The sequence below is a fragment of the Mobula birostris genome, chromosome 9 (genome assembly GCF_030028105.1).
Source record: "Mobula birostris isolate sMobBir1 chromosome 9, sMobBir1.hap1, whole genome shotgun sequence".
NCBI classification, from domain to species: Eukaryota; Metazoa; Chordata; class Chondrichthyes; order Myliobatiformes; family Myliobatidae; genus Mobula; species Mobula birostris.
The window spans coordinates 109,439,001-109,457,943 of NC_092378.1; the positions used below are offsets into that span (position 1 = coordinate 109,439,001).

The 18,943-nt window shown below is 44.1% G+C and overlaps 1 protein-coding gene across 1 annotated transcript in view; it reads right to left on the reverse strand.

Moving 5' to 3' along the window:
* Positions 1-18,614, reverse strand: part of LOC140202959 (glutamine-rich protein 2-like) — a 58,054-nt gene extending 39,440 nt beyond the window's left edge. Inside the window, exons 1-8 of the mRNA XM_072268602.1 lie at positions 18,590-18,614; positions 17,070-17,199; positions 14,945-15,030; positions 12,275-12,376; positions 12,024-12,098; positions 10,835-10,999; positions 5,012-5,130; positions 2,441-2,503 (exon numbers count right to left, since the gene is read on the reverse strand). Coding sequence (XP_072124703.1) covers positions 2,441-2,503; positions 5,012-5,130; positions 10,835-10,999; positions 12,024-12,098; positions 12,275-12,376; positions 14,945-15,030; positions 17,070-17,199; positions 18,590-18,610 — 761 coding nt within the window. The 5' untranslated portion in view covers positions 18,611-18,614. The remainder of the gene's footprint in view (positions 1-2,440; positions 2,504-5,011; positions 5,131-10,834; positions 11,000-12,023; positions 12,099-12,274; positions 12,377-14,944; positions 15,031-17,069; positions 17,200-18,589) is intronic.
* Positions 18,615-18,943: the final 329 nt, after the last annotated feature.

An 18,943-nucleotide genomic window follows, 5' to 3' on the forward strand; every position in this document is an offset into this window, starting at 1 on the left:
GTTTTCCAGTGTGAATTAATGTTCACAAGGGCAGCACTTGGTGCTTTAGTAGTCCGACATCAAAACTGACTTCAGATGTCGCCTGTATGAAGTTTACACATTCTCCTCATAATTATATGGATCCATTTTCACTAATGCTTCCATTTCTTCCCCATCTGTAGCTCGCCAATAGACTCCTGCCATCAAAGTCTTCTGTAGTGGAACTTGTCTACGGTGAGGCAGTTCACCAGGTGAATCCATTTATTGCATCTAGTGTGAACTCCTCTACATCGATGAGACCCAGTACACATTGGGAGGTTTCATCAGGGACCTTTGCTCTATCTGCCTTAACAGCCTGCCATTTTAATTACTCTTCCTATTCCTACCCCTCAATGCATGTCCATGACTTCCTCTACTGCAAAATTGATGCCAGACACAGATTAGTGGAACAGCTCCCCATAGTCTCCAATCTGATGGCATGAACACACATTTCTCTAATCTCTGGTAATCATTCCCCTTTGTCCCCCCTCCCCCCACTATCTCATAAGCCCCCAACCCTTTCCCTTCCTCTTGATCTGCCTATCACCCACACATTCATCCCACTGCTTTTTCTCCCCATCTCATTTCCTTTACTCTATGTTACTCTGTCCTCTCCTGTCAGATTTCATCTTCTTCAGCTCTTTGTTATTTCCACCTATCACATCCAAATTCTTGTGTCATTCTTACTCTACCGCTCCCTCAACTGGAAATATTACCTGCAGTAATGCACCTACTGTCTGCCAGCTCTAACCTCTCCCTTTCCCTTACTTTTTTAAAAATTACTCGGCATGTCCTCTCTTCTTTTCAGTCCTGATAAAGTATCTAGACCAGAAACATCATTTCTCCGCCTTCTTCCACAGATGTTGCCTGATCCACTAAGTTCCTCCATCCATCTTGAACTGGGGAGTTGGCGCAGACATTATCCTTATCAGTATTCTTAGTGGTTGTCTGACATTAACGTTAACAAGCAAACCCAGAGAAAATATAGTTACAGAGTTGGCTGACGGCGGCATCAATTTAATGTGGCTTGCAGCATTTTGCTGCTTTTCTGACACAAGGAAAATAGGACTAACCAGTGTCCATTTCAGAACTCATCCACTTTTCAGTTGCATTGCACGTCTAGTTTAAACACACGTCACTGGCAAAGTGACTAGCACTCCCATTAATCTCAGTGACCATTTTCATAGCAACATGCTATGTACATGCAGTGGCGACGTCTGCTTGTTAATGCAAATATTTAATCAGTCAATTATGTGGCAGCAACTCCATGCACCAAAGCATGCAGACAAGGCCAAGAGGTTCAGTTATTGTTCAAACCAAACACCTGAATGGGGAAGAAATATGATATAAGGGACTCTGACCGTGGAATGATTGTTGATGCCAGACAGGGTGGTTTGAATATCTCAGAATCTGCTGATCCTTGGAAACTTCACACACAATAGCCTCCAGAGTTTACAGAGAACGGTGTGAAAAACAAATTTAAAACTCTAGTGAGCTGCGGTTCTGTGGGCAAAAATGCCTTGTTACTGAGAAAGGTCAAAGGAGAATGGCCAGACTGGTTCAAGCTGACAGGAGGGCAACAGTATCTCAAATATCCACGTATTAACAACAGGGATATGCAGAAGAGCATCTCTGAATGCACAACGTCAAATCTTGAAGTGGATGGGCTACGGTAACAGAAGACATCGGATTCTACTCCTGTACCTAATAGAGTGGCCACTGAGTGTGCATATACACCTGTAATGCCCTGCTTCACCCGGTTCATATTTTTTCTCTGTTATGCTTTCCCGTTCTCTGTGTAAGCTGGTTGTTTGGGTTACTGTTGAAGATAAGAGTTAGGAGAAAGGTTTCTCTAGTGAGGGACACTAGGGTTGGGCTTGGGGCTTTTGAGAGGGGAGAAGAGAGAAGATGCCGGAGAGGAGAGGTCAGAGGAGTCGACCCAGAGTGGGGCCAGGATTCAAGGAAGCCTGGGGTGAGATCAAAGGAGGGTCGGCAAACGGGAAACCCTGAGCTCCAACTGGTGCACATTAGACTGTTTCAGTTAAAATGGGCCCTTATCTTTTTTTGCTTTTCCTTTACTAACCCTTTAACAAATTAAGAATTATAAAGCTAAATCTTTTAATTGTATGTGGTGTACAGTCTGTTATTTCACGATACTGATTTGTAATAGGGTAACAAATCACGCAACATCCACACAGACAGGGAGCCTTGGGGGCTTGCACTTCAATCTCCCATGTTTGGCAGGGCTGGAAGGCATCTCCCCTGGGCTTACGTAGCCCACGGAACAAAGGTCTCACATATAATACTCATTTAAGGTAGAAAACTGCTTATTTATTTCAAGATTCTTTTCTCTAACCCCACCAATTGGTAAAGAACATTATCAGCAAATAGCAAGGATCCTGATTAAAATGTGTTTACTTACGGTCCTGCCATCATCCTTGTAGATTTGGCACAGGAAAGGCACTTAAATCGCTCAAGTAACTGCCTGAAATTGGATGATACAACAGTTAAACAGAGTACAATTGCAAAATATAACTCCCAATTTTGATGTGTAAGCAGACCATAAGACATAGGAGCAGAATCAGGCCATTCGGCCCATCGAGTCTGCTCCGCTAATTTACAGATTTACCTTTTAGCAGAAAGATTCAATTAATTTATAGCTTCCTTGGGAAGCTCTTTGTTTACACATTTTTCTTTGAACATTTTCTTTTCTTAGTAATCAGCAGGGTATCAAACTAACTGCTTTTCTGTGACTGCAAATACTAATATGGCTTAGTAATCAAATGGAAGGAAATTAAAGAGGTAGAATTGAAAGAAATATGAATGGCACATTTTCTCCTTCCACAGAAACTCAAAAAATGTAAGTTCTTCATGGCACTTTGAGCTCCCACCACTGAAACACATCTTGATTCATATACGTACTACTGGATGAGTTCAAGATTATTTTTGTGCTCCAGCCTTTTAACCAACTTTCATCAGCCTAGAATTTGTGATCAATGGTCATATACCTCTCAAATGTACTAACATTCTAGTACATATACTAGTGATGTCAAGATGTATTGATACAACCTGACACCGTGAAGGAAAAGGCAATAGGTACAGGTAAGCACCATCAACTACAAGTTCCTGCCAAGTCAGATAATATCCTAAGTAACACAGATAAAATGCTGGAGGAACTATGTTATGTTAATGAATAAACAGTTGACGTTTTGGGCTGAGACCCTTCCTCAGGGCTGAGAAGGAAGGGGTAAGATACCAGAATAAAAAGGTGGGGGGAGGGGAAGGAGGTTAGCTGGAAGGAGATAGACGAAGGAAGTTGAGTGGGAATGGTCAAAGGAATCTGATAGATCAGGAGAGTAGACCATCAGAGAAAGGGAAGGAGGAGGGGGCACAGGGGGAAGTAATAGGCAAGTGAGAAAAGGTGAAATGTCAGAGTGGGGAACAGAAGGTGGTGGGGGGGGGGAATAGAGGACAATATCCTGACCTGGAAACAAAACACTGTTTCTTCACTGTCCTTGGGTTTAGATACTGTAACTCCTTATTCAATACCACTCTGCAGCAGCTTCATAAGGATCGTAGCAGGTCAAGAAGGCACCTTTAATGCTCTTTAGAGTAAGCAGTAACTGCAAAAAAACTCAATGTAGCCTGTGCTTTCATGTCCTCTTATAACATGAAAATGAGAACTGTTCTTTTTATAACCCAAGTGCAACGTATGGTTCTACCTAAACATAATAGCACTTCTCTCCCTCATTTCACTGGCTCAAGAAATGAACCCACTGCTTTGTTTATAGTTTTTGTTCATCTGGATTGCAAACCTCAGTGGTTTGTTCGTATACGCCCCAGAATACTCCCATTTAGTCACTGATCTTCAAAGAATATGTGATCCTCTTCTTCCTACCAAAATGTACAATTATACATATACTAACATTCTTGTTCCTTTTCTCAATTACATGCCCATTTTGCAAGTATATTAACATCTTCCTGTACTGTCTACACTTCCCAGTTTGGCGTCATTGTTAAATCTTGAAATTCCACTTTTAGTCCCGGATCTAAACTATGCAAACAGCAAAGAATGGTAGTTCCAGCACCATCTAATGAATAAAGATGGTATCTGCATCTTTACAAATTAATTTACAAATCGACAGAAGTTTTCAGAGGAGGCCTGTCATTCTCTGCCCTAAGTAGGGAGGAGAAGATGGCTACGCGACGCAGCGCGCACAGCCGTTCCAAATGAATATCCATTTGTGTAACTAGGGGTGCCGTGCGCAATCCGGATTTGATGGGGACAGCTGTGAGAAAGTGCAGAGGAACACCTGGATTAACTTCTGAAATGCCTGCTTCGCTGCCGCTGCTACTGTGCGATCAAGAATCTCCGGAGACGAAGGCCCCAAATCCTCGGCTTTGGGTATCGCCTGTTGCCGAAGCTGGGGTCGAAACGCTCGGCAGAGATGGTGCTCGGTACTCGGTGTCGAATAGGTGGTCGGAGGCTCGGAGGCTCGGAGTTTTTCGGACGGACTCGGAGTTGGACTGTGGTCAGATGCTTCCGGGATGCTGCATCAGCAAGTTGGCGGCGCTGGAGGTTTACCATCTGCGTGAGATGATGGGACTTTCGAGAGACTCTGAGACTTTTATCGTGCCATGGTCTGTTCTTATCAAATTACGGTATTGCTTTGCACTGTTGTAACTATATGTTATAATTATGTGGTTTTTGTTAGTTTTTAAGTCGGTTTGTCATGCGTTTTTGTGATATCATTCTGGAAAAACATTTTTATCATTTCTTAATGCATGCATTACTAAATGACAATAAAAGGGGACTGCGTGTCCTCATAATCATAATAATCATAATCTTAGTGGATTGTTTGGGGAAAATGATAAATATTAACATTTGCTCCATAGAAGTAATAGGAGCAAATATGATGAGGTCTGTGGAAACTTTTCTCCTATATCTCATCAGGTTACTTCTATCCGAGTTGCAAACATTCCAGCCACTCACTTCCTGAATCCAGCTGGAGAATCAGCCTCAAAACCTGGGCCACTTCTCAACTGTTTTTTCAGCTGTTTCCATCTTTCTTCCAGCTGTTTCTTTAATGGATCCAGCTCTAGTCGATCCAGCTGCAATGAAATAAATTGGAATATCAGAAAGCTGGAAATAAGATAGCGTCCTAAAAGATATATTGAGAAAATATGTTCTTGAGTAAACTTCAAGCTTAGGAGAGTCCACATTTGCCATTAAGTAAATTACTCAGCTATTGTTTACCTACCCCATCAATCAGCTATATCCATCTTTAACTATTTAACTGCCATCCTCTCTATCATAATGTTTTCTTCTTCCCTCTCTACCCTTTTCTCTGCGTACTTTAAACTTGCTTTATTGCTATATTTTCCAAGTTCTGATGAAAGGTTACTGACCCAAAAAGTTAAATATATTTCTCACTCCACACTCGCTGTCTAACTGCTGATTATTCTCACTATATTTCCAGTATCTACAGATACCTTGCTTTTGAACTGCTTCCAACTTTATTTACTTAGGTTATTAATACAGTATATTAAATCTGACTCCATATTATTACTTGCTAGTTTCATCTCATTTACTAACTTCAATTAATGGCATTTTGCCTTTATTCTATCTATTGACCCCTTTATGATGTGTGCTTTGACACAAGAAATGCTTTTGTTTATCCTGTACAAAATACAATGTAAATTTCCTTTTGAAACTCAGTTCGTATGGAAGGATCAACAAAGGAACAGCAGAGACAAGAGTTGAAGAAACTGGCAAAATGTTGACTGATTCCTGATTTTGGTAAAATTATCACGGATGAAGAAGGACTAAATGCAGAATAATAGTGGGAAATAGTTCAATTGAGGCAACATGGAAATAATGGAAAGCAAAATAAGGTATACACTAACTGCAGGCAGAAACGTAGGTTAAAATGATTACAAGGTCTGATATTTATATAAATGATATAAAGTATAAAATACTCTCTCTGCCTTGATTCCATAACAGCAAACCCAGCAGAAAAATAATGGTTTCTGAATTCTACAGGAGCATGCGTAAAATCATAAATTGCCTTATAAAATATACAGAGTAAACTTTTACAGAACAATGAAAGCTTCACAGTGGCATCACATAGGGGATATTAAGTCTACTTTCTCACCAGATTCCTGAATTCCTCTGTTCTATAGCATTCTAAAATTATACTCGGCACCCAGAGTGGTTGGGCATACAGAATTCTGAAGCTTCACTAATCTCTGAGTGAAGAAGTTTCGAACTACCAGAATCCTAAATAGCTTACTTCTTGTCCCAAGAAAAAGACCCACTGCTCTCGATTTCCCTAATTGAAGAAAACCCACTCACTACCCAACTTGTCAGTCTGTTTCAGAATAGAACATTGGACAGCAAAGCACAGAAACAGGCTCTTTGCCCCACAGTGCTGTACCAAACTAATTAAATGCCCAACTAAACCAAAAGGATAAAATATAATACACCGCGGCGGCCCGCACACACGGGACTCAAACCGCCATTGGGAGCCGCAGGCAGACACGCGGTAGCACGTTTGGAACTACCCGCTCGGGGCAGACCTTCCGGGGACAGTCTGACGTCACGTCCACCCCGCGGGTCGCAGCGGTCCAAGGGAGGGGAGATTTAAGCGCGCGACTTTGAATCAGTAAAGGCATTCCAAGTTCAGCTCTCTCTGTCTCCGTGTGTTTTTTTAGTAGCGCGTTTGCGCGCGACAACATTGGTGACCCCGACGTTCCAGATGGCATCTGGAGCCGGCGACTCAGCCACGAGTTCAAGCAACTCGCACAGCACGGTCTCTCTGAAGCTCCCAACTTTCTGGGCCACTCAGCCCCACATTTGGTTCGAGCAGGCTGAGGCCCAGTTCAATATCAGAGACATTACAGCCGACGCCACGCCTACGTGGTCAGCACGATCGACCAGGAGGCGGCAGGCCGGATCATCGACTTCCTATGCCAGCCATCACTGGAGGACAGGTACACTAAGCTTAAGGCGCTCCTGATCCGTACCTTCGGACTCTCCCGCCGCGATCGGGCCGCGCGGCTCCTACACGTGGACGGCCTGGGTGACCACACGCTATCTGAGCTCATCAATGATATGCTGGCGCTCATGGACGGCCATAAGCCGTGCCTTTTACTTGAACAGTGGTTCCTTGAGCAAATGCCAGAGGACATTCGCCTCCTCCTCACCAGTGAGGATTTCAGCGACCCACGCAGGGTCGCGGCTAAAGCAGCCGTCCTTTGGCAGAGCAAGCAATGTGGAGCAGCCTCCATTGGCCTAGCCACGATCGCACGCCCCAAAGCCCAGGCCCCGTGTTTCTATCACCAAAGATGGGGCTCAGGCGCGTGCCGCTGCCATCCACCATGTGGTTTTCCGGGAAAGGCCGGGGCAAGCCATTGCTAATGCTACCATAGCTGGCCACCGAGACAGCCTCCTGTACCTCTGGGACCGACACTCCGAGCCGCGCTTCCTGGTAGACACCGGGGCCGAAGTCAGCGTACTCCCCCCCTCGAACATGGACATTCATAATGCGGTTCCAGACCCCGAACTCACCGCTGCAAATGGCACCAGTATTCGGATGTACTATCTCACTGCATTTCGGGTCCAGCCGTTTCACTTGGACTTTCACGTTGGCAGCGGTGTCACAGCCACTACTAGGGGCAGATTTCCTACGAGCCAACTGCCTCCTGGTCGACCTAAAAGGCCGGCGTTTGGTCCACGCCGAGACGTTCCAGACTTTCCAGCTCGGAGAAGCCAAGCTACTGGCCCTCCACCTGGATTCCGTGACCCACTCAGGTAACGAATTCGCCAGGGTGTTGGCGGAATTCCCCTCAATAGTCACTCCGCAGTTCTCCACGGCCGACCCCAAGCACGGCGTGCAGTACCACATCCCCACACAAGGACCGCTGCTGCACGCCTGAGCTCGCAGGCTCCCACCCTACAAGCTCCACCTCGCCAAGGAGGAGTTCCGTAAGATGGAAGAGATGGGAATCGTATGCTGCTCAGACAGCCCGTGGGCAGCCCCGCTGCACATGGTGCCCAAGTCCGCAGGAGGATGGAGGCCCTGCGGAGACTACAGAAGGCTCAATGACGCCACAACCGCCGACAGATATCCAGTACCCCACATCCAGGACTTCACAGTGAACCTGCACGGAGCGACCATTTTCTCGAAAATCAACCTGGTCAGGGGATACCATCAGATCCCAGTGCACCCCGACGACACGCCCAAGACAATCCTCATCTCCCCGTTCAGCTTGTTCGAATTCCTGAGGATGCCTTTCGGTCTGAAGAACGCAGCCCAAACTTTCCAAGGGCTCATGGACTCGGTGGGACGTGGCCTGGATTTCATTTTCATTTACTTGGACGATATCCTGGAGGCCAGCAGTTCGCACCAAGAGCATGTGGCACATTTGCACCAGCTCTGCCAATGCCTGAGCGACCAAGGACTGGCAATCAATCCAGCGAAGTGCCAGTTCAGGCTGACGGAGATCGACTTCTTGGGCCACAGAGTCAACCAACATGGCGCAGTTCCCCTACCGGACAAGGTCCAGGCCATCCGCCAGTTCCCCAAGCCCAGCACGGTCAAGGGCCTGCAGGAGTTCATAGGGATGGTCAACTTTTATCATCGGTTCGTGCCGGTGGCGACATGCATCATGAGACCCTTGTTCAGCCTGATGGCTGGCAAGGCCAAAGAAGTGGCACGGGATGCAGAGTCCACGGAGGCATTCGAGCAAGCCAAGGAGGCGCTGGCAAAGGCAGCCCTCCTAGTGCATCCGAGAGTCGATGTATCCACGGCACTCACAGTTGACACTTCCGACATGGCAGTCGGTCGAGTCCTGGAGCAGCTCGTCGAGGACCAGTGGCGACCACTCACTTTCTTCAGCCAGCACCTACGGCCACCAGAGGTGAAGTACAGTGCTTTCGACAGAGAGTTGCTAGCGCTCTACCTGGCTGTCCGGCATTTCCGGTACTTCCTCGAGGGAAGGGAGTTCACTGTGTATCAGACCACAAGCCCCTCACCTTCGCACTGGCCAAGGTATCGGACCCATAGTCAGATCGGCAGCAGAGGCACCTGTCCTTTATTTCAGAATTCACCACGGACGTCCGCCACATCGCAGGGAAGAACAACGTTGTCGCTGACACACTGCCTCGCCCCTGCCTCCACTCACTAGGCATATCGTCCTCAGGAACAGACTACCCAGCACTGGCGGAAGCACAACGGTCGGACACCGAGATCCCGGCTTACCACACCACCGTTTCTGGGCTCCAGTTGGAGGACGTCTCCATCGGCCCGGCAGCTGATCAACTCCTGTGCAACGTGTCTACTGGCAAACCCCGACCCATGGTACCAGCAGCATGCAGGTGCCAGGTGTTCGACACGCTGCACGACCTGGCCCACCCGTCCATCCGGGCGTCCATCAAGCTGGTAGTGGACAGATTCATCTGGCACGGTTTGCGCCAATAGGTCGGACACTGGGCCAGGACCTGCGTACACTGCCAGATTGCCAAAGTCCAGTGGCACGTGAAGGCTCCCCTCCAGCAGTTCCAGCCGACGTACAGGAGGTTCCAACACATCTACGTGGTCATCGTCGGCCCCCTGCCAGTCTCCCGGGGTGCCAGGTATACCTTTACCATGGTAGACAGGTTCACCAGATGGCCGGAAGCCGTACTGCTCGCAGACATGTCCACTGAGTTCTGCGCCAGGACGCTCATTGCAAACTGGATCACCAGGTTCGGCCTCCCAACGGACATCACCTCCGACAGAGGGGCGCAGTTCATGTCTGGTTTGTGGACAGCACTGGCGCAGCTCCTGGGCACACAGCTGCATCACACCACACCATATCATCCCCAGTCCAATGGTTTGGTAGAGCGATTCCACCGCCATCTTAAGTCGGCCCTGATGGCACGCCTCAGGAGCCCCAACTGGACAGATGAGCTTTCCTGGGTCCTACTGGGCATCCGCACAGCCCCCAAGGAGGATCTGGACACCTCTTCAGCAGAATTGGTCTACGGCACCCCCCTGACGGTCCCAGGGGAGTTCGTACCAGAGGCCCAAGGCTCAGAATTATCTCCAGCAGTGGTGCTAACGAGGCTGTGGGACAAGGTAGGGCCCCTGGCACCGGTCCCGACCTCCAGGCAAGGATCCCACGCCAGACTGTATGTTTTTTATTCACAGGGGCATGCACAGGTCACCTCTACAGCGGCTGTACGAGGGACCCTTCAAGGTGATCCGGCACAATGGAACCACGTGTGTCATGGAGGTGGGTGGCCGGGAAGAGACTTTTACAGTGGACCGCCTCAAACCGGTGCACTTGGACATTGTGCAACCAGTGAGGGTACCCGCACCGCGCTGGTGAGGCCGGCCACCCAGGCAAGCCACACAGACTGGGGGCTCCACTCCCCCGATGGACGTTTCTGGGGGGGGGAGGGGGCGGCCCACACACACGGAACTTGAACCGCCATCAGGAGCCGCGGGCAGACACTCGGTAGCGCATTTGGAACTACCCAATCGGGGCGGACCTTCCGGGACAGTCTGACGTCACGTCCGCCCCGTGGGTCGCAGGGGCCCATGGGAGGGGAGATTTAAGCGCGCGATTTTGAATCAGTAAAGGCATTCTGAGTTCAGCTCTCTGCCTCCGTGTGTTTCTTTAGCAGCGCGTTTGCACGTGACTACAACACTGTACATATAACAAAATTTGGCCTTCACAAACTTTAATAATGCTATTAATTAATTGTAATATGATGCTTAAATTGACATTTGAAGTACATAGACAAGCATAAAATATTGGATTTTGTTACCTTGCAATCCATGTCACAAAGAAGTTTTTCCAGCACCTTCTGCCAGTCTTTCTCTTGTGCACAAACCTTATTTAACAGCTCTTGCATCATTGAGTTCAATTGCTGCGCTGTTGCATCGAGAAGTGTTCTACTCACTTTTGATTCTAATGATTTTTTGTCAGCTTTCTGGAGTGAAAAGAAGAAATGTTTGTGCAGAGACACACTGGCTATTGTTGGAGGGTAGGTATTATCAATTCACAGATTACCTAGTAGTTGCAGGCAGGAAACCAGAGCATCATGACAGTACTATAGGTATTGTTTATCAGTTACTTAAAGTTAGAAAAGAAATCTGTGTTAGCAGTTTAACTATTTTTGCTATCAGCACAATTTTTTTGAGTTACTATTGAAACTATTGAAATCAAGTTTCAGTGGAATTAAGTTTTGTCCCAACTTTTGTTTTGACTAAATGAATCACTTCCCACTTATTCTCCTACCTCCACTTTTTTCTTCTAATTGGCACCCCTGACATAACAGCTGTCGTCATAAAACTATAGCAATGACAACCTTTATATAATAAATTATTCTACTTATAGACCTAAAATAACCAAATATTACACAAACAAAACAATACTTAATCAAATTGCTTGATCAAATATCACCAGTTTGCAGCCCCAATTGCAAATAAAGTGCTGAAATGTCAAAGAAATAATTCAAAGCATGACCTAATAGATAGACCTCAAGAATCAACTAATTTGAAAAGCAGGGTGGAACTTAATGAAACATCAGTGCTCATGGGAATTTATTTCAGAAATTCTTCCCTTTTTAGTTTGCAGTATTTATCCTTGCTTGGATTTGGAAAATCCAAATCTCTCCATAATCATTCTTCTTTCTCAGATGTTTTTTGAAATCGAATGCAAATTTTCTCCATGCTTTATGGTATCCAATTGAATAGTCACAGGTCTTGTATTATGATCCTTAATATGAGCTAAATAGGTTTCATTTTGAAATCTTCAAGCATATCATCCCGATCTGGGGCTGTAACTGTGACTTTAGTGCTGCCCTTCCATTTTCTTCTCACCATGTTGTAAAATAAGCCCTTTCATTACATGCTTTATTAATGCAATGGAAATGCCAGCTCTTCTATCTACTGTACATGTTACATAGCTGCATAGCTGCATCTCTTCTAATTCTTATTTTAAAAGATCCTTACCCCATTAATCTCCATTTCCAAAAATTCTTTATCAACTTTCTTTTCATCAAGTTGATCCAGCTTTTCTAGAACACCCTATGTAAACACATTTGGAAATTACAACATTTGATGAATACAGGATAAAAGCAAAATTTAGAAGAAGCAATTGCTCATTTGAAAGAAAATGAAAACATTGGCCAAGAACAACAAAAAAAAGACTCTTTCAGCAAGTGTTGAGCCCCCCTATCCAGACACAAAGGAAACAATATCACCTGGAGTTCATCATGATCAGCCTGCAGTACTCCAAGGCGGCCCTCAAAGTCTTCTTCCATTTCTTCCAATTTCCTCTTGAGGGCTGCCAATAATTCTCTATCCTAACAAAATGGAAACATAAAACACAGATATCAGAAAGAATAAGTCAGTGTTAGGTATCTCCACATCATCTAATCAGAGCAAATTTGGAATTCGCAAGATAAATAATTAAAACGAAAATGTGGAACTACCGCAGAGCTTAGTTGCTATGACACTATTGTCTTATGTTGGGAGGCACAGTTGTGCACAATGCTTTACAGTACAGGTGACATGGGTTCAGTTCCCGCCGCTGCCAGTAACGAGTTTGTACATTCTCCCCGTGACCTGGATTTCCTCCAGGGTGCTGCGGTTTCCTCCCACGGTTGAAAGACGTACTGGTTAGTGTAAGTTGTCCCCTGATTAGGCTAGGATTACACTGGGGAATTGCTGGGCAGTGTGGCTCAAAAGGGCCAGAAGGGACTATTCCACGAGGGAGGGAGGAGGCTCCAATGAAGTGTAACATCAGGATGGACTAAAACAAAAATAAGGCTTCCACTTACTGAATGCCTTTCAAAAGGTCCCAAGTACTTTGCAGCCAATGGAGCAGCTTTGACATGCAATGAATGAGGTAAGTGTCATTCCAATGTCACATGAGGACAGAATTTCAATAGCGAGGTTGACAGAAAAGCATTAGTTAGGTTTTCCTCTGCAGAGTCACATTGAAACAGAAATTGTCAATTTTGGTGTGGCGTTCCATACTGTGCTGGCAGTTCTCAGCTATTGTTTCTACAGCTCACTCTTCGTGAACCTACCACGATGCAAGCTACAAGGGAGTAGTGCTACTGAATGAATGGATGCTACAATGATAATGTGAGAGGGTGAATGGAGAGAGCTTCCAAGGGGTCAGAGGGATTTGGATAGAATGGGGAGAATAGTTTCTTGGACCATGGAAACACTCCAGGGATATAGTTGGAAAGCTCAGGTGAGATCATAGTAACGACATGAATAATGTCTATAAATGCCTGTACTTTGGAGAGGTCTGCAGTACAGTCAATTGCATAAGACTATTTTGTTTGCTGCTGTGTGCTGAAGGGAAAATGCCTTTTTTTCATAAATATGAGGTTTGTGTAACTTCCCTTATGCAGCAGTGTGCAGCAAACTGTGGAATGCAGCAGATATCAGCAGGAACAGCCATCTGCCTTTCCCGATCACTAGTTCAGTACCATTTTAATCCAACGTATACAGATAGAGTTCTGCAACATGGAAACAGTCGCTTCCGCACAGCTGGTTCGTGCCAACCAAGTTGTTTACATGAGCTACTCCTAATTGCTTGCATAAATCTCTAAAAGTTTCCTATCCATGTATCTGTTTAAATGCCTATTAAATGTTCTAACTGTACCCACATCTATGACTTCCTCTATCAGCTCATCCCATACATTTGCCCCTCAGGCCCCCTTTGCATCTCTTCCCTCTGACCCTAAACCTATGTTGTCTAATTTTAGATACCTCTACTTAATCATAAATGGCATTGGTATGGTGACTGTAAACATTGACCATATCTATGCTACTTATGATTATACACATCTGTAAGATTACGCCTCAGCTCTCCATGCTCCAGCGTGAAAAGTTCTGTTTGCAGTACCTCGACACATGTAACAATACCATCAACAATATCGATTATTTTCTTTTTTAAAACATACTATCAGATACATCTCATGTCTTCTATCCTTTACAGTATTAGACTGTAGACAGAAATATAATATATATTTCTGATTTTGTCTGTGCATCACAGTGAGGATTCTTCAAGTTGACTTCCTGAAGAATCTCTCAGTTTCTTGACTTGCATGTTAACACAGATTCCTGTAGGGGCAAACATGCTGGACTAGATAATGATTAGAAGAAGTTTCTGTTCCAAACCATCAGGAATATATTTGAGAGGAACTGCCAACCAGATGAAGAGATTGAATGGTCTGTTCTTACTGGATACAAAATATAGAACAAGGTCTTCAATTACAATCATAGTTGTCTTCAATTAAAAAGTCATAGTCATAGAGCATGGAAAAGGCCCTTTGGCCATGCTGACAAAGATGCCCATCCAAGCTGGTCCAATTTACCCAAGTTTGGCCCATATCCTTCTAAACACTTTCTATCCACGTACCTTTCCAAGTATCTTTTAAAAGTTGTTATTGTACCTACCTCACGCACTTTCTCTGGCAGCTCATTCTATACATGTTCCACTCTATGTATTAAAAAATGTTACTTCTCAAGTATCTACTATTAAATTTTTGCCCTCTCAGCTTAAACTTATGCCCTTTGGTTCTTGATTTCCCCAACCCTGGAGAAAAATTAGTGCATTCATCCTCTATAAGATCTCTCCGTCCCCTATACGCCGAGAAAGAAGGTCCAATCTCTTCTTATACCCCAGTCCCTCAAGTCCAAGCAGCATCTTTTCCCCAGCTTAATAGTACCTTTCCTACAACTGAACATAATACTCCTTTATGACAAAAGGATGTTAAAATACAAAATGTCTAAGCATTCAAAAGCATTGTCTCGACAATCCTTTAAGTTTGTTTCTTCACTGATCTCCTCAGTTTTCAATGAATTTCAACAATGTCGCCAGTAAGTTTATAAATAGAAATTTCTGTTGTAACCTGATTATTTTCATTCTGGGCAATTTGTATTCCATTCTCCAGTAAGCCCAATTTCATCACCAGATCATCAGGAAGACCTTTCTTTTCTGGAATATAAAAGGAGACAAACATAACTCAGTCAACATTATAGTTAAGTGACAACACTATAATCCTCCACTCATAAAAACATGGTTTACAATTTATTTAGTTTAAATTTGACCCAGAAAAGTTCAGTATTTCTACAGCAGACCTTTATTCTTCTTTACTGAAAAAGTGTGCCCTGCACATGATAATATATTTAACCTGGAATGGACAAAACCTGTATCCATCTCAGGGCATCTTAGAACCCAGTAGGAAATTCAACTGATGATTTTCTAGCATGGTTTTTGTTGGAATTCTGGTCGAAGTAATGTTAACAATAATGCATCTTATGACTCTAGTTTCATTGTTAACTTCACGAGTCTGATCAATGTGCTCTAGGAAAGGTCATGGTCACTTCTGCCTTCCTAGTTTCAGTAGCATTCCAAAGGAATTAGATCACATCTCACAGAAGGTTAGTCATTGCTATATCAGAGAGGTCATTCATACTCTATCTTCAAAGAGAAAAGACTTTACTTACTTTCATCCATCCACACAAGTGACAAGAAACTGTTTCTTACCATTCGTTCCGCAAAGTGCAGATGTTCATACAAGGTCTACATGAATTGTATTCACTAGGAACACAAATACTTCTATTCATTCACTGGTCAGCTGTGCGGAGTGTAAAGAATTCTCTCTTTTTTTCTCTCTCTCTCTGGCATTTTGTGTTCTCCTCTGGTAAGGATATACAAAACAGTCCTCTTTCTAAGTGCAATGCCGGTGTCCATTTGTTGCAGATGATTACAGGAGAGGTTCTTGACTTGGTATAATACTGAGGCTGAGAGAGAGAGAGTGCACGGAGGCTGAGAGAGGGTGCACGGAGGCTGAGAGAGGGTGCCAAATCAATGGGTTATGAGCAAGTGCAAGGCATCAAGAGCTTGATGCCTTGTCAGGTTAGGTGTCAGCATTACAAGTGAGAACGAGGCACAGCCAGTTCTAGAAGAATATGCAAAAAAACTCAGCTTTCCCAATTTCATTCAGCCAATAAAGTGCTTACCGCATTAAATACAGGAGCCACTGACCTCTACAACCACCAATCTCATCTTCTTAGTCTCTGCCCAGACTCCTTTTCATTATGTATCAGAATTTCACTCTGACCCTGGCAATCCCCAACATGTAAACACTCACAAATATATCGAATATACTGTAAACATTCACTAAAACAAATGCCAGTCTTTGTCTAACTGGAACACGAAGAAACTGGATTCCATTCTTTCACTCACTTCATTGGTCCCAATTCAGTCTCCTTCAATGTACATATTTGAAGTGTTTTACTAGGTACAGGGCTAATACTGTATTCTTCGACTCACTACTATTGAATGAAGAGCATCCTGAAAAATTTACAATAAAATCATCAAGATAAAAAGACACTCATGAGTACATTGCACTTCTGAGTTTGTTTTTGCCATGACTGGATCCTGCCTTCCCCTACCATTCTCAATCTGCAGTGGAGAGGGAAAAGGCACTTGCTACATTACAAATGCCTTTCTCTGATGAGTCAAGCCTCATTAATTTTACCAGATGATTTCTAAAGATCAGCAAAACCTGCCCAAATAGAAAATAAATAATTTTTAAATTAATTTGTTGCAAAGCCTGTCACACCACCACAAAAAAATTCAAAGTGGCTCCTTCAAGGCAAGTTGGGTTCAGACTCAGACGTTCTGCTATTTAAACTTCCCATCCACCTCAAACTCACCCCATCTGACCATTAAGATTCCACCATAGTTTCAACATGGTGTTCTCAAGCTCATACATATTCAGGAAGATGATAAATTTGCCCCAGCTGTCTATTAGATCTACATCGTATTTTTTTTTTATATATCAGCCAATCTCCTGGTGACTAACTAATGAGTCTGGACAGATCTGCCAAGGAGCTACAGTCAACAAAATCCACTCTGTTGCCTACAAGACTCGGATGTCCGTATAAAAGAGATTATATTTTGAAATATTTACAAACTAGAAAACATTTTCGTGAGTCTTGTATCTCTGTTCACATGTTGTGACTGACCTAATTCTTCCATTTGTCGCTTGAGTTCCTCTTCCAGAGAATCTACTCTGACTTTAAGAACCTCATGATTGCTTGGCATTTGTGACAGCTGATGCAGGACACTTAAGCTTGGACCACGCTCTGCTCCAGGCTTAAGTAAAGGAAAGAATAGTGAATCAGATCTCCCAGAAAAAGTTTAGTTCTCCTTATAATGCATATACCAATAGGCTTCTCATAACGTAATTGCATTATTTTTGTACATACGTTAGCAAAATTAAACGTTTTTCAATTCTCCTTCATAGGATAAATACATCTTACTTTCACTGTAGAAATTAATCATACAAAAAGCTTTGAAATGCATGAAACGCTCCCATATTCATACTTCATAACCTTTATATATAATCAACATATCCTTCATTTAACATCCAACATTAATAATGAAGACAAGAGATTAGCAGATGCTGGAAATTTAAAGCACACACTGAAAATGCTGGAGGAACACAGCATGTCAGGCAGTATCTATGGGTGTAGAAAAAACAGTCGATATTTCAGCCCAGGGCCCTTCATTGGGGTCTCAGCCCAAAATGCTAACTGATTATTCTGCTCCATAGGTGCTGCCTGACTTGCTGAGTGCCTCCAGAAGTGTGTGTATTATTCAAAATAAATAAATCAATTGCTTTTGATTGTTAACTTGCTGGTCGTCCCTTCTAAACACTGTGGAAGAAAAGTTTGTAAATTTTAGCCTTAAAGAGACCTAGTTTAATTCCAGTAGGCTGATAAATGCAAGCCTTCTCACTCTGTTGGTGTTTGCAAATGGAAAAAACATTTACCAGTGTTGGAATGGCCAGAGTATATTTGACTCTGAATCAAATCTCCATGACTGGATGAGAGAGAGGAGGGGAGGATTCCAAGCCAGACTAAATCATCAGGGTATGAAACTTCCTTTACCCAGTATTTTGTTAACAAATGTACAATCACTGGAGGGCAGGTCTGAGGGTAAGAACCAGCCTACTCTGACACCTTTCAAGTCATTGCCGGGGAGGGAAATGAGGGATTGTTGTGTTCTGCATTTCTCAGAGACTTGGCTCACTCTGGACATGCCAGATACATCAGTAAGATCCAAGGGCTTCTTGATACATTGGATGGACTGGACTGCTGACTTGGAGAAGGGAAAAGGTGAGAGTCTGAGTTTTATGAGAAACTCTTCATGATGCTCAGATGCAGCAGTCTTGTCGCACTCTTGTTCCCTGACCTGGAACATCTAACGATTAAGTGCTTCGTAATAAGAGAGTTCTCCTCTGTGATCCTGACTGCAGTTTACATATTGCCAAAGGCTAATGTTAAATAGGCACTCGATGTATTGAGTGCCATGATCAGCAAACAAGAAACTGCCGATCCTGACAACTTTCAAATCATAGCCAGGGGAATTCAAACTGGCTTGTTTGAAGAAATCTCTGTTCAATTATCATCAACATATCACCTGCAGCACAAGGGGTCCCAACACACTCAACCACTGCTATACTACGATTAAGAGTACCTACCATAATATCCCTACACCACATTTCAGGAAATCTCATCATCTGGCAGTCCTCCTCCTACTGGCATACAGGCAGAGGCGAAGAGCAAGTCTCCAGAAGTAAGGACAACAGAGAGGTTGTTATGGGAGGCTGAAGAGCAACTACAGGATTATTTCGAGTCAGTGGACTGGGCCCTGTTCAAGGACTCAGAGGATCTGAATGAATATGCCAGCATTATCACCAACTTTCGAAAAACAGACATAGACAAGTGTATAACCACAAAATCAGCCAGAAGCCTGGATGAACGATGAGACCTGCAATCTGAGGACCAGATCAGTGGCATTCAGGCTTGTTGACCAAATAAAATACAAGAGGTCC